The sequence below is a fragment of the Phoxinus phoxinus genome (assembly GCF_949152265.1).
Source record: "Phoxinus phoxinus genome assembly, chromosome: 22".
NCBI lineage: Eukaryota > Metazoa > Chordata > Actinopteri > Cypriniformes > Leuciscidae > Phoxinus > Phoxinus phoxinus.
Window position 1 is genome coordinate 24,740,979 of NC_136897.1, and position 12,457 is coordinate 24,753,435.

Here is a 12,457-nt window from a genome sequence, read left to right on the forward strand (position 1 = left end):
TTTTTTTCTTCATAATGACGCTTAAATTGTTACTTTTGTAACTACTTTAGACTGCGCATCTACCTTAGGCCTACTTATAGTAGGCTAGGCTACCTTAATATTCATTACTTACCTTTTCATACATAGCCTAGTACTTTTGTCACTGATGGAGTTTCACTGTGCAGAGTGAACATGCCCAAATAACATTATTTCATTATCGATTACAATTTTTTTTTATCTCTTGCAGCGTTTTACTTAATCTTACCTCACGTTTGCTTTTCTCGGAGTGCTGAATCCTCGTTCCTGTGAGAAACGTCTACTGGATCGCAGGAATTCATAGTTCTTGTTACTGTGGTAATCGATAGGCACTGCAGACAGACAAATTATTGTAATCTCTGTAAATTACCGCATCAAAACATTGCTCGTATAACATTTTATCGATTTTCAAAGAGAGATCAAGAAAGAAAGAAACCCCCTTCGAGGATAAAACTACCGTAGGGCCTACGTTTGTTTCCCCCCTCAGTGTAGCTGACAAAAAAAGATCGACAAAGTTTGTACAAATTTAAAAACTTTTGAATTCACTTAGGCCTATCCATTTTTTAATGAAGTAGATTTCGACCAAATATCCGAAAATGAGGTAAGTGGCAGCCTGTGATTCACTACAAAAAGGATGTAATAATTGAGTAAAAATAAGATATATTTTTTTAGTCAGACATAATAATTTCTCCCTCTTTCTTAATGCGACCGTTAATAGCCCCAGTGTCGCAAAGAAATTGCATACTAAAAGGCTCCTTTGTTATAATCTTTCCTTTTGTGCAGTTGCACGATTTTTTTAACAATAATATATGGAATAGAGATATGTGTCACTCAACGTGGGCTGCTTATTAGTAGGCCTATGCATGCCTTACAATTTTTTTGAATAGCCTGTTCTCTTACGTAGAGTTCTCTCGTACTGCGTCGAAGAACGCTACGGGAAAGATATTTCTTTGTCGAGATTGAAGCCAAAAATTAATCCTTAATTTTGTAATATTGTAAAACGCTTTTCTGAAGCATACAACCTAGGCGGAGCAATACAGCTCACCCATTGGCTGCTCTGCCAGAAAAGCACAGCCTATGCGAGGCCAGGACGCTGACCAATGAGGACGCTTCGCGCCCTTCTGCGTCACCTCCCGCCCAAACAGGCGTGGCCTAGGCCTATAAATACGAGCATAGCTGTCTAACACGCCGATTTTCTTAAATTCACGAAGCTGCACGCATCGTTGGATTGGATTCGAGCCACCACAGCCGTTTGGATACAAGCACCTCAGCAGGACGCGCCTCTTACCTGAAGCCGCTGGTCATCGCCGCCTTCAGCCGCCGTTCCCTGCTGCGCTTCTCCGGCGTGGAATATCCTTTACATTATGTGTGTGTGTTTTGTGTGTGTGTTCGCCGTCGCGTCACACAGTTTTTCCACACTAAAAGAGCCGAGCGTCTTTTTCAAGATGTCTCGCACCTCCTGTGGCTCGTGTAGAGCCCCGCTCAGCGACAGGGACCACGTGCTGTGTTTCCTGCCTGTGAGTATCACGCAGCTTCAGCTCTCGTCGATGGCGGCTGCCATCGCTGTAATTTGATGCCTACGGTGACTCTGCGGACTCGCCTGGCGTTCATTTACTGAAGCTGCACCCTTTTCCGCCCGCTGTAGTGCCGCGCCGTGAAAAGCGCCGTGCTCAGCGGAGCCCGGAACCTCCCTTCACCACGAGGTGCTCGCCGCTGCTGCCGCTAGCTCCTCCGCCCGCTTCGCTGGACTCTCTGACCGACGGACAAGGGCCGCTGTGTGCCGCCGCGTCCGTCATGGATGAGGAAGATGAAGCCGTGTCTGTGAAGGACGACTGCTGTTCTCTCCTCGCTTCGGGTAGCGAGGGATGGGCGAGCTCCGAGGATCTCCCCTCCCCCGCCGCTCGTGAGCGTCGACGGAGAAAGACCAGCATCGATGCGCTTACCGGCTGGATGGCTGCTTTTCTGCAGAGGAACGTACGTTACCGTCCTCACGACCCGCGCCTTTTTCTTCCTGAATTCACGAAGAAATCGCGGAGTCCCGGAAAGCCCCGTTTTCAGCCAGGATGCGCATTTCTGCTTCGAGGAAAGCTACAGTGTTAAAATCCCGCCGCGGCCGGATTTCACTAAAATGTCTCGCTCGCACAGTCCCAACATTCGCGACCGTGCCAGTGTATTTTGCAGTCACCAAATCGGCATCAATGCCCGTTTGCCTGCACACAGACGCCGTTTTCACGACGCCCCAGGTAAATCTGAAAATGTATTTTCTGGTGTACCGGCCACGGCCGATGGTGTAATGTGTGTATCCGTAATGCCCACGACTCAGTGCCCATTCATACACACAAGCACAGCCCTGCACAATACAGGGCTTGCACACATAAAATCGACTCCTGTCGGTTGTGCTTCACATGTAAGTTAGTGAACGTGCCCGCTTTTCAGTGCCCACAATCACTACACACTGCATGTCCCGTGGTTTCTGTAAAAACGAAACGAATGTACGGTCAGTCGGTTCTGATAGACAGTACTCTCTGTGCTACACGGTGTCCCGGCCATGGCCGATGATGTAATGTGTGTAACTGTATGCCCACGACCCAGTGCCCATCTGTACACACAAGCACAGCCCCGCACAATACAGGGCTTGCACACATAAATCGACTCATTTCGATTGTGCATTATATGTAGTGAGCGTGCCCGTTCTTCAAGCGCCCACAATCACTACAAGCTACATGTCACACGGTTTCTATGAAACGAAACCTATGCACGGTCAGTCAGTTCTAATAGACAGTACTTCCCAGTGCTATAAATGTACCCGCGTTCACGCACCCACATTTATTCTCAAACATGCCGAGCCGTACGGGGCTCGCACCGCGCGCTCCCTCTTTCAGCTGAGAGAGCTGAGAGCGCGCGCGGGCTGCCCGCTCGATTAAGCGCGCCCCCGCATCACGCTGCAATGGCGCCCATGTTACAGCACACGACTGCTCTCGTGTCGCCGCCATTTCGCGACCAGAGCCCGGTTTTTCAACCCGTGCAAGCACAGCCCTGAACAACACAGGGTCTGCACACATAAAATCGGCTCATGCCGATTGTGTTTTACATGTAGTGAGCGTGACCCACTGCCAAGTGCCCACAACCACTACACACTGCACGTTCCGCGGGTTTCTGTAAAAACGAAACTAACGAACGGTCAGTCAGTACACAAAAACAGTGTTCCCGGTGTTATAAATGTGCCCGCCACCAAGCGCCCACGTTTATTCACAAACATCACGAGCCCTACGGGACTCGTCCCGCGCGCTCTCTCTCGACACAGAGAGCTGAGCGCGCGCGGGATGCATACTGTGTTAAACATGCCCCCCGCCTCACACGCCACGGCGTCCATGTCACAGCACACGGTTGCTCTCGTGTCGCCGCCATTTCGCGACCAGGGCCCAGATTACATTCAACCCCTAGTCACACGTGCAGATGCATGGGAATGACTTCCCGGGGTCTCAGAATGGGTGCTAGAGACTATAAAAAGAGGCTATTCGCTACAGTTTCATCGACGCCCTCCCCGTTTCACGGAGAAAGTCGAAACTACGGTGAAAACAGAAGTAGCACATCTACTTCGAGCCGAAATAGCGAAGCTATTGAGCAAAGGGGCCATAGAGCCTTTATCTCAAGCTCAGAGCGAAGGGGGTCTGTACAGCAGATATTTTCTGGAACCGAAAAAAGACGGGGGTCTCAGACCCATTTTAGATCTCAGGCATCTGAACAAAGCGCTGACAAAGCGAAAGTTCAGAATGCTCACGACCAGAGCTATCCTCGCGCAGATTCGCCGAGGAGACTGGTTTATGGCAATAGATCTGAAAGACGCGTATTTTCATACAAATTGCGTCACGTCACAGGCGATTTTTGAGATTCGCCTTCGGGGGCCAGGCATATCAGTACACAGTCCTGCCATTCGGCCTGTCTCTAGCACCTCGTACATTTACAGTGTGCATGGACGCGGCGCTGGCACCCCTGAGACTCCGCGGCATTCGAATTCTGAATTATTTGGACGATTGGCTGATTCTAGCTCAATCACCTTCAGAACGCATCCGCCACAAGACCCTAATTCTCGATCACCTCGAGTGCTTAGGTCTGAGAGTCAATTGGGAGAAAAGTTCACTGTTTCCCAGTCAAAGGATCTCCTTTTTAGGACTGGATCTGAACTCACTGTCTATGACAGCACAGCTGTCATCACAGCGCAGGCAAAATACCCTGCAATGGCGAAATCCTTCCTCAGCGGCCACATAGTGCCACTCAGGAGATTTCAGAAAATGCTGGGCCTCATGGCCTCAGCCTCAACAGTGCTGCAGTTGGGCCTGCTGCGCATGCGCCCACTACAGTTCTGGTTGAGAGCGCGCGTACCGCGCCGAGCATGGTTACACGGTCGTTATCGCCTCAAGGTCACTCAGGAATGCATTTCAGCCCTGACACCATGGAGAGCGTCAGACTGGTACCGGTCAGGTGTAAGCCTGGGGACTTCCTCGAGCCTGAAGGTGGTGTCCACGGACGCGTCCACCTCAGGCTGGGGAGCACTGCTCGACGGCAGTCCGCTCTTTGGCCAGTGGTCAGAGCGAGCCGAACTACCGCACATAAACTGCCTGGAAATGATGGCAGTGGACTTTGCGCTGAGGCGCTTCTGTCCCCGGATATAAGGACACCACGTCCTGGTCCGCTCGGACAACATGTCGGTAGTAGCCTACATAAACCGCCAGGGTGGCGTGAGATCCCGGAACCTATTCAGGTTAGCGGAACGCATACTGGTGTGGGCCCAGCACAACCTGCGCTCGTTAAGAGCAATGCACGTGCCAGGTCACTTGAACGTAGGCCCGGACAGACTCTCACGGAACAACGTTCCTACGGGAGAGTGGTCCCTACACACACAGACAGTGCGTCTGCTGTGGAAAACGTTCGGCAGAGCGGAAATAGACCTGTTTGCAAACCAGGAAAACGCTCATTGCCCAGAATTCTTTTCGAAGAGCGCGAACGCGCTGGCCAGAGTCTGGCCCCGCCGCCCGCTCTATGCTTTTCCTCCTGTCTCACTCCTGCCTCAAGTGCTGGAGCGTATCAAGGAGAGCGGATGCTCAGTACTGCTAGTTGCTCCATTCTGGACGAATCAGACCTGGTTCCCAGCTTTGATGCGACTGAAAAGTACTGCCCCGTGGCCGATTCCAGTGAGGAGAGACCTCCTCTCACAGGCCAAGGGCTCGATTCTGCATCCTCACCCCGAGCTTTGGTCCCTACACGTATGGGCCATAAACGGGTACCCGCTAACCTCCCAAGAGGAGCGTTAGACACGATCGAACAAGCTAGGGCTCCGTCTACTAGACGGCTCTACGCTTCCAAATGGTCGGTGTTCTCTGGATGGTGTTCAGATCAAGGTCTGTCACCACTTCAGTGTGGAGAACCGGAGATTCTCTCCTTCTTGCAAGAGCTATTGGATAAGGGAAGAACCCCATCCACGCTCAAAGTCTATGTGGCTGCCATATCAGCGTTCGTTAATCCAACGCTTGGCCGTTCACTAGGCAGGAACGACCTGGTGGTCCGCTTCCTGAGAGGCGCCAGGAGGTTAAACCCTCCAAGGCCTCCTTCAGTCCCCGTTTGGGACCTTTCTACAGTGTTGAACGCTATGAAAGGGGCCCCTTTCGAGCCTATTCACTCAGTTGACATGAAACACCTGTCTCTCAAGACCGTGTTTCTTTTGGCTCTCGCTTCAGTGAAGCGTGTGGGAGACTTGCAAGCGCTCTCAGTGAGAGCTTCTTGTATGGAGTTCGGGCCAAACGACTCTATAGTCGTATTGAAACCGAAGCATGGGTACGTGCCTAAGTCCCTCAACACACCGTTCAGGGCTCAGGTCATCTCCCTGTCGGCCATGCCGGCCTCAGAGGACGGAAATAGCTCCCTTTGCCCGGTCAGGGCATTAAGAGCTTACGTGTCCCGCTCCGCTGTTTTTCGACAGACGGAGCAGCTCTTTGTTTCGTTCAGCGGGCGCTCCAAGGAGCCGCAACGAAACAGAGTCTATCTCGATGGGTAGTGGACGCCATTGCGCTAGCCTACGCATCTAGAGGCTTGGAATGCCCTTTGGGCATCAGAGCACATTCCACGAGAGGCATGGCCTCTTCATGGGCTTGGTATAGCGGAATCTCGTTACATGATATCTGTATGGCGGCAGGCTGGGCCTCCCCGTCTACATTTATTAGGTTCTGTAACCTAGAGGTTCCTGCGTTGCAGGCTAAACTGCTCTCGGTCTAGAAGACTATGTATAAGTGTTCCTGCCCCGCGCTGCGGCCCAGGTCACTTCAATGGTAATATGTACAAGTGCTCCTGCCCCGCGCTGCGGCCCAGGTCACTTCAATGCCTAATATGTATAAGTGTTCCTGCCCCGCGCTGCGGCCCAGGTCACTTCAATGTTTAAGCATCACTCACTGACAATGTGTCCCATGAGCATGCTATTACCCTTCATATATATCTATATTTACATATATATGCTATTATGCCTTAAGAGGCACTACTATAAGGGATGATGCTATTTAGCCGCTCTCCCTATACTTCTTGGGGTAGGCGCTTGTATACCAGGGCGCGCGCGCCCTTAGGTGTCTGTGTCGATCCAAGAACACGCACGGCGGTTTGCATAGGGTTCCCGTAGCGTTCTTCGACGCAGTACGAGAGAACTCTACGTAAGAGAACGTACTCGGTTACTAACGTAACCTCGGTTCTCTCTAGGAGAGGGAACGAGTACTGCGTCTCATGCCGTGCGTGTCCACGCTGCGTCGCTTCATTGACGAAAATCGGCGTGTTAGACAGCTATGCTCGTATTTATAGGCCTAGGCCACGCCTGTTTGGGCGGGAGGTGACGCAGAAGGGCGCGAAGCGTCCTCATTGGTCAGCGTCCTGGCCTCGCATAGGCTGTGCTTTTCTGGCAGAGCAGCCAATGGGTGAGCTGTATTGCTCCGCCTAGGTTGTATGCTTCAGAAAAGCGTTTTACAATATTACAAAATTAAGGATTAATTTTTGGCTTCAATCTCGACAAAGAAATATCTTTCCCGTAGCGTTCTTCGACGCAGTACTCGTTCCCTCTCCTAGAGAGAACCGAGGTTACGTTAGTAACCGAGTACGTTTTGTTTTCTACCATATAAGGGCATTTTTAAAAGGGGCAATGCCTATGCCCTGCCATAACCAATAGTGGCTTCATTACAGTTGTCAGTTGTCTGTTTGATGTTCTTTTTGCATTTCTTCTCAGTTTACCATGGATAAAGCTGCACTGAGTCTAACTTCGTTTGGCCTTCTGTTCACTTGTCAACTTGGCTACTACAAACAAGGTAAATCAACAGGTTACAAGCGCATTAGGGGGGCAAGTATTATTTCTTAGTTTAGTTTTCTGTATTCTTGACTTAACAAGCTTTTATTCTAAATAGTTACTTGAGAGAGAATAAAGCAAAAAAAAAAAAAAAAAACATTTTGCAAACCAAATATGCATACAAGGCGTCAGAGCCAAATGGTAGCAGATTCAGGACCTACGAAATGTAAGATAAAAAAAAAAGAAAAAGAGCTGGACATGTATTTGCTTTATCAGAATAATCTTCACGCCGTGATATTTTGCTAATGAGTATTGTTTCTCCTGTGCATAACAGCAAAACGAAAGACCATGTCCAGTATCGCAAGGTCTTCAGGTCCACAGATTTGTATTATGTCCTACATTTCCAAACCTTTTCCCACATATGAGAACTGTTTTATTTTTTAAAAAAAACACACAAACAGCATAAAATGCAATGCGCCGTCCTTCGGATGAGACGTTAAACCGAGGTCCTGACTCTCTGTGGTCATTAAAAATCCCAGGATGTCTTTCGAAAGAGTAGGGGTGTAACCCCGGCATCCTGGCCAAATTTGCCCAGTGGCCTCTGTCCATCATGGCCTCCTAATCATCCTCCTATATATACTGATTGGCTTCATCACTGTCTCCTCTCCACCAGTAAGCTGGTGTGTGGTGTGCGTTCTGGCGCAATATGGCTGCCGTCGCATCATCCAGGTGATGCTGCACATTGGTAGCCTGGGAAAACCCAGACCACTCTCAGTTGTAACTGAGTAAGGGTCTGGCAAAGCTCCATAGACGATTCATTTCCACAGGGGCGTCACCAACGGACGTCGGATAGATCTAAAACCAATCAGAGCGATGAATGACATGACGTATGCAGAGCGACGGAGAAACATCTCGAGACTCTCAGCAATTCTCTGTTTGTGTTAACGAAAATGACCATTTTAAATCGCTTGAAACAGACGCGATAGCTGATTCGAACGAGTGATGTTGTGATGTTCCACGGCGGCATCCATAAGTCTGTAATGTACAAAATCTGCGTCACCGTCTCTGCTCTGTCGTCATCGTGTAAAACGTTTCTGATTGGTGCCGCGATTTCGGCGGATTGGAAATGGGTTTCAATGGGCTCTTTGCCAGACCCACTTGCAGAGCAAATCTAAATTTGCCGGAAGTGGTCTGGGTTTTCCCAGGCTAGCACATTGGTGGTGGTTGAGGAGATTCCCCCCTTCTATGTAAAGCGCTTTGAGTGTCCAGAAAAGCACTATATAAATGTAATGAATTATTATTATTATTATTATTATTATTGAGCAACAAATCAGCATATAATAATGATTTCTGAAGGATCATGTGACACTGAAGACTGGAGTAATGATGCCGGAAATTTTGCTTTGCATCACAGGAATAAATTATATTTTAAATTATATTAAAACAGAAAACTTTATTTAGAACTATTTCACAATATTACTGTATTTACTGTATTTTTGATCCAATAAATGCAGCTTTGGTAAACACAAAAGACTTTTTACAAAAACATAAAAAAATCTTACAGACCATAACCTTTTAAACGATTGTGTACATATATTGTAATAAAGGAACATATTGGAAAACAACACACAATATTCTTTGTAACTTGCAAAGCTTACAGTATGCTACAATTATTTGGAAAGTAGTGTCTGATGTGTCTTTTCCTCACTGCAGGGGCATTTCTTAAATTAATGCAAAAAGGTATTGTATATATCACTTCCCTTGTTATTAGTGTGGCATTGAAATCCCCACTCAACTTCTCTTAAAAATGGCAAACTGTATGTATTCTAATATGTAAATGAGCATTAAATAAATGAATAGCTGTTGTACCTGTTTGTGATTCTAGACGTTTTGAGGCCTTTAGATTTGACTGACTTCAAGGATGATGGTACAACCTTAATCAATTGACTTTTAATTAATCAATTAACCTGTCATGTTGATATTTTGCAATATATCTTTTTTTATTACAATATCAAGTGATTTTTCCTGATCATATTTCCTTATTTCCTTTCATGATTATATTTCCGTGCCAAATTTCTCCTCGTATTTAGCCATACCAAGTACAACTCAGAAACCTGTGACAACCTCCCCTCCATGTACGTGGGTCTTATTTATGTATTGTTTTTTAAATCTTGTTTAGTGGATATGCTTGTCATATGACATCACATGCATTTCACTATTTTAATTTCTTCTCTTTTGGTACCTCAGTGAAGAGCATTAGGATTTTGAAATCTTCTGGTAATGCTAAGCCACTTTGTTACGATGTTCCTCTTGCTCAGAATGTCAGACTCCTACAAAATGACCTATCAGGTCAGATATCCAGCGTAGTACTGTTTAGTTAAATTAACCATATCATTCCATTGCTTTTATTTTTTCATTTCTTTCTAAGCACAATCTTACTGTTATGTTTGTCTATACTCTTCAGAGTTTTCTATGAATGGACAGCTTGAGTCCTTTGGAGGGAGAGGCTTCAGTCAGATTGCAATTCATTACAAAACGAATCACCATCTGCTGCTCAGCACTAGTGAGGTTACTTACTTTGATGGACAGGACACTGTGAAGTTTTCATGGGATCAAGTCCTCCCCACCCACCACGAGAGAGAACAGTAATATGCCTAAACTGTATAGTTTTTTTTTGTTGTTTTTTAACACAATTATAAAAATTGTGAATTGTAGAATGCATTCATCAGTTAAGAGTAAAGACCCATGAGTCACACCAAGAACGTTAATTGCTATATTAGCTTCAACACCACTGCTTGCTCTGTATAAGCACTCTGCAGTTTTGTCATCCGCCACTTTAATGCTGCTTTCGTGTGCTAACAAACACGTCCCACTTCTAAAATCGCCATTACGAGCTCTTCGTGTTCAAGTTCTTTGTTGTCGTAAAGAATAGGAATCATGGAGACATGAAACCACACCATGTCACATAGATAGCTTGCTGACGATTTTGGAATTTAGGTCAAATACAGACAATTTGTATATAAATCATACACTGTTACAAAATATTTTCATGATTTGTTATCACAACTTTTTATCTTTTGTCAAATGAACTTCGATAACTAATGTGTGAAGATAACATAGCCTACTATTTTGAGTGTCTGTTTATTGAACCATTCATCTTCATTGTATTAACTCAAATTTTTAATTACAACGAACTCAAAATTTTAAGGCAACAAGGTAACTAGCTTTTTTTAAGTTAAACCAACATTTTTTTTTTTTACAGTGTACAAAATGTAAATATGCACTACTTTAATGACAGGACAAGGCAATGGAGCTGTTGTGGGAAAAGTTAATATAGAATACCAGTCACAGCAGCAACTGTTCTCCCCACCACCATGTTTAAAATTTATGGCCCACTTAACTCGGAAACTCAAATAATATGCTTTTGTGCGTTCGGAAATTTCCCAGTTCCCACTTCTGAAGTTGTGATAACGAGCTCGTCGCAATCGCATTTAAGTGCCATGCTGTCGGGAAGTACATGAATCATGGAGGACACTAGGTTTATTCTTGCCTATTTTTTGGGAAAATCTTATCAAAGCCAAACTGATATTTAGCGTCCCATTCAAATATAAACATTCACTGCGCTATAGTCAGCTTGCGTGTATAAAACACAGTAGGCCTACATGTTAAATGATTATTCAAAAATGCAAATGCAAAAGAATACCAGTGTGTAGGCTAAAGAATAAGTTATCGCAGCAATAATTCTCCCCTCCGTCATGTTTAAAGTGTATGGCGCGTCCAACTCGGGACCTTGGGTATCCGAGCTTTCCAGTGGTATATGACTTGAGAGGGCTATCATGTCCAATTTTTTACTAGAAAACTCGTATTTACGATAATTCCGATAGCACGTGAAGGCAGCATAAATGCTCCAGCTCTTTAAATCTGGTTAGATTCTGATTAGTTGTCAATGTTTTTATTGTTCATCAGCTTGAAAAAATTGGAAAATTGTATCGTTACTCTGTGCAGGTATCATTATAGTTGTCGACTTCCCTATTCTCATAGAATTAGAATAATTATTAAAACTTTACCATTATCGTTAACGTTATAGTCATCGTCCTTGGTGCAAACAGCACTTTACTCTGTGTCAACAGCGTGTCTTTGATTCGACGGGGTAATGAAATGGACGTTACCATGGGAAACATACGCGTTGTCATTCTTCTTCATAAAAAAGATGAAGTTTTTCTGTGGCCTGCCGTTTGGCAGCAGCCAAAAGATGTTGGTTTGACTGGGATTTTAGGTAAGAGTGTATCAATCATTTAGATGTTATGAATTGGCACTTAATCTCTACTTATAGAAAAGATGGTCTGTAAATATTGATATGGTGGTTATTATGTCTGTGGATAATATTTAAAGGAGAAGCTGATATTAAATATGAGGAGATCCCAGGATCACAAACACCAACTTTAAAGATAAAGGACAAGGAAGTGAAGACATCTTGGTAATCAAAAAACAAACATACAGCTGAAAATCCATATGAATTTTCAAGAAGTGTATCTTGTTAATTTCAGGGTGATGGTGAGGGACTACAGACTTCCTTCTGCTCCTGTTGTTGGATGTTGGCTCATAGCGTTCCCGGTTGTTGCGCAGCGGGAGCTCTCTGACTTCACTGTCTCTCAGTTGTAGAGTTCAGCTAAATTTACTGAAGAATTTCTATTATGTGTTACCATGCTGACCTCAATAATATTACCTATTCTTTAAATGGAAATGGTTGAACAAAAAGCTATGTAATTGCCATCTTTGCCCTTATTTCCCTTAGGGTGCTCGAATTACTCACCACTTCATTCATTTTCACTATTTCTTGTGCTATGTCTAAGTTTGAATGTTTATCAATATGATTTTCTTAGCCCACAGATATGCAATTGGGCTTTAGCTGGCAAACCATGTGATACAATAGCAACTAAAATTGCACACCATCAATTGTATGTATGTATTTATAGCAACCCTTTGATTTGTGCCTTTCTGTAGGCCTTATGTATTTTTTGAGGTCATGTCTGATAATAAAATAAAAACACAGCAGCAACATTTTACAGAGTGTAAAGTATTTGCAAAATATATAGATAATCAATTTTCTAAAAAGCATGCCTCAAT

At 45.3% G+C, this 12,457-nt stretch overlaps 2 protein-coding genes across 2 annotated transcripts; both read left to right on the plus strand.

The window, feature by feature from the left end:
* Positions 1-76: 76 nt before the first annotated feature.
* Positions 77-12,387, plus strand: LOC306991084 (uncharacterized protein). The gene is made up of 4 exons (XM_079598584.1): positions 77-616; positions 11,461-11,606; positions 11,723-11,807; positions 11,878-12,387. The coding sequence occupies exons 1-4, from the start codon at positions 612-614 to the stop codon at positions 11,990-11,992; spliced, it is 351 nt and encodes a 116-aa protein (XP_079454710.1). The 5' UTR covers positions 77-611; the 3' UTR covers positions 11,993-12,387.
* Positions 7,279-9,979, plus strand: LOC306990462 (uncharacterized protein; the record flags this gene model as incomplete). Its single annotated transcript, XM_079597338.1, has 6 exons — positions 7,279-7,352; positions 9,044-9,070; positions 9,216-9,257; positions 9,421-9,465; positions 9,578-9,679; positions 9,795-9,979. Exons 1-6 carry the CDS (start codon positions 7,280-7,282, stop codon positions 9,977-9,979), a joined length of 474 nt encoding a protein of 157 aa, XP_079453464.1. The 5' UTR covers position 7,279.
* Positions 12,388-12,457: the final 70 nt, after the last annotated feature.

Excerpts from the sequence above, each read along its gene's own strand:
- LOC306991084 (XM_079598584.1), top strand. Across the intron at positions 11,607-11,722 it reads TGGTTTGACTGGGATTTTAG|GAGAAGCTGATATTAAATAT; the intron begins GTAAGAGTGTAT and ends TAATATTTAAAG. Across the intron at positions 11,808-11,877 it reads AAGGAAGTGAAGACATCTTG|GGTGATGGTGAGGGACTACA; the intron begins GTAATCAAAAAA and ends TGTTAATTTCAG.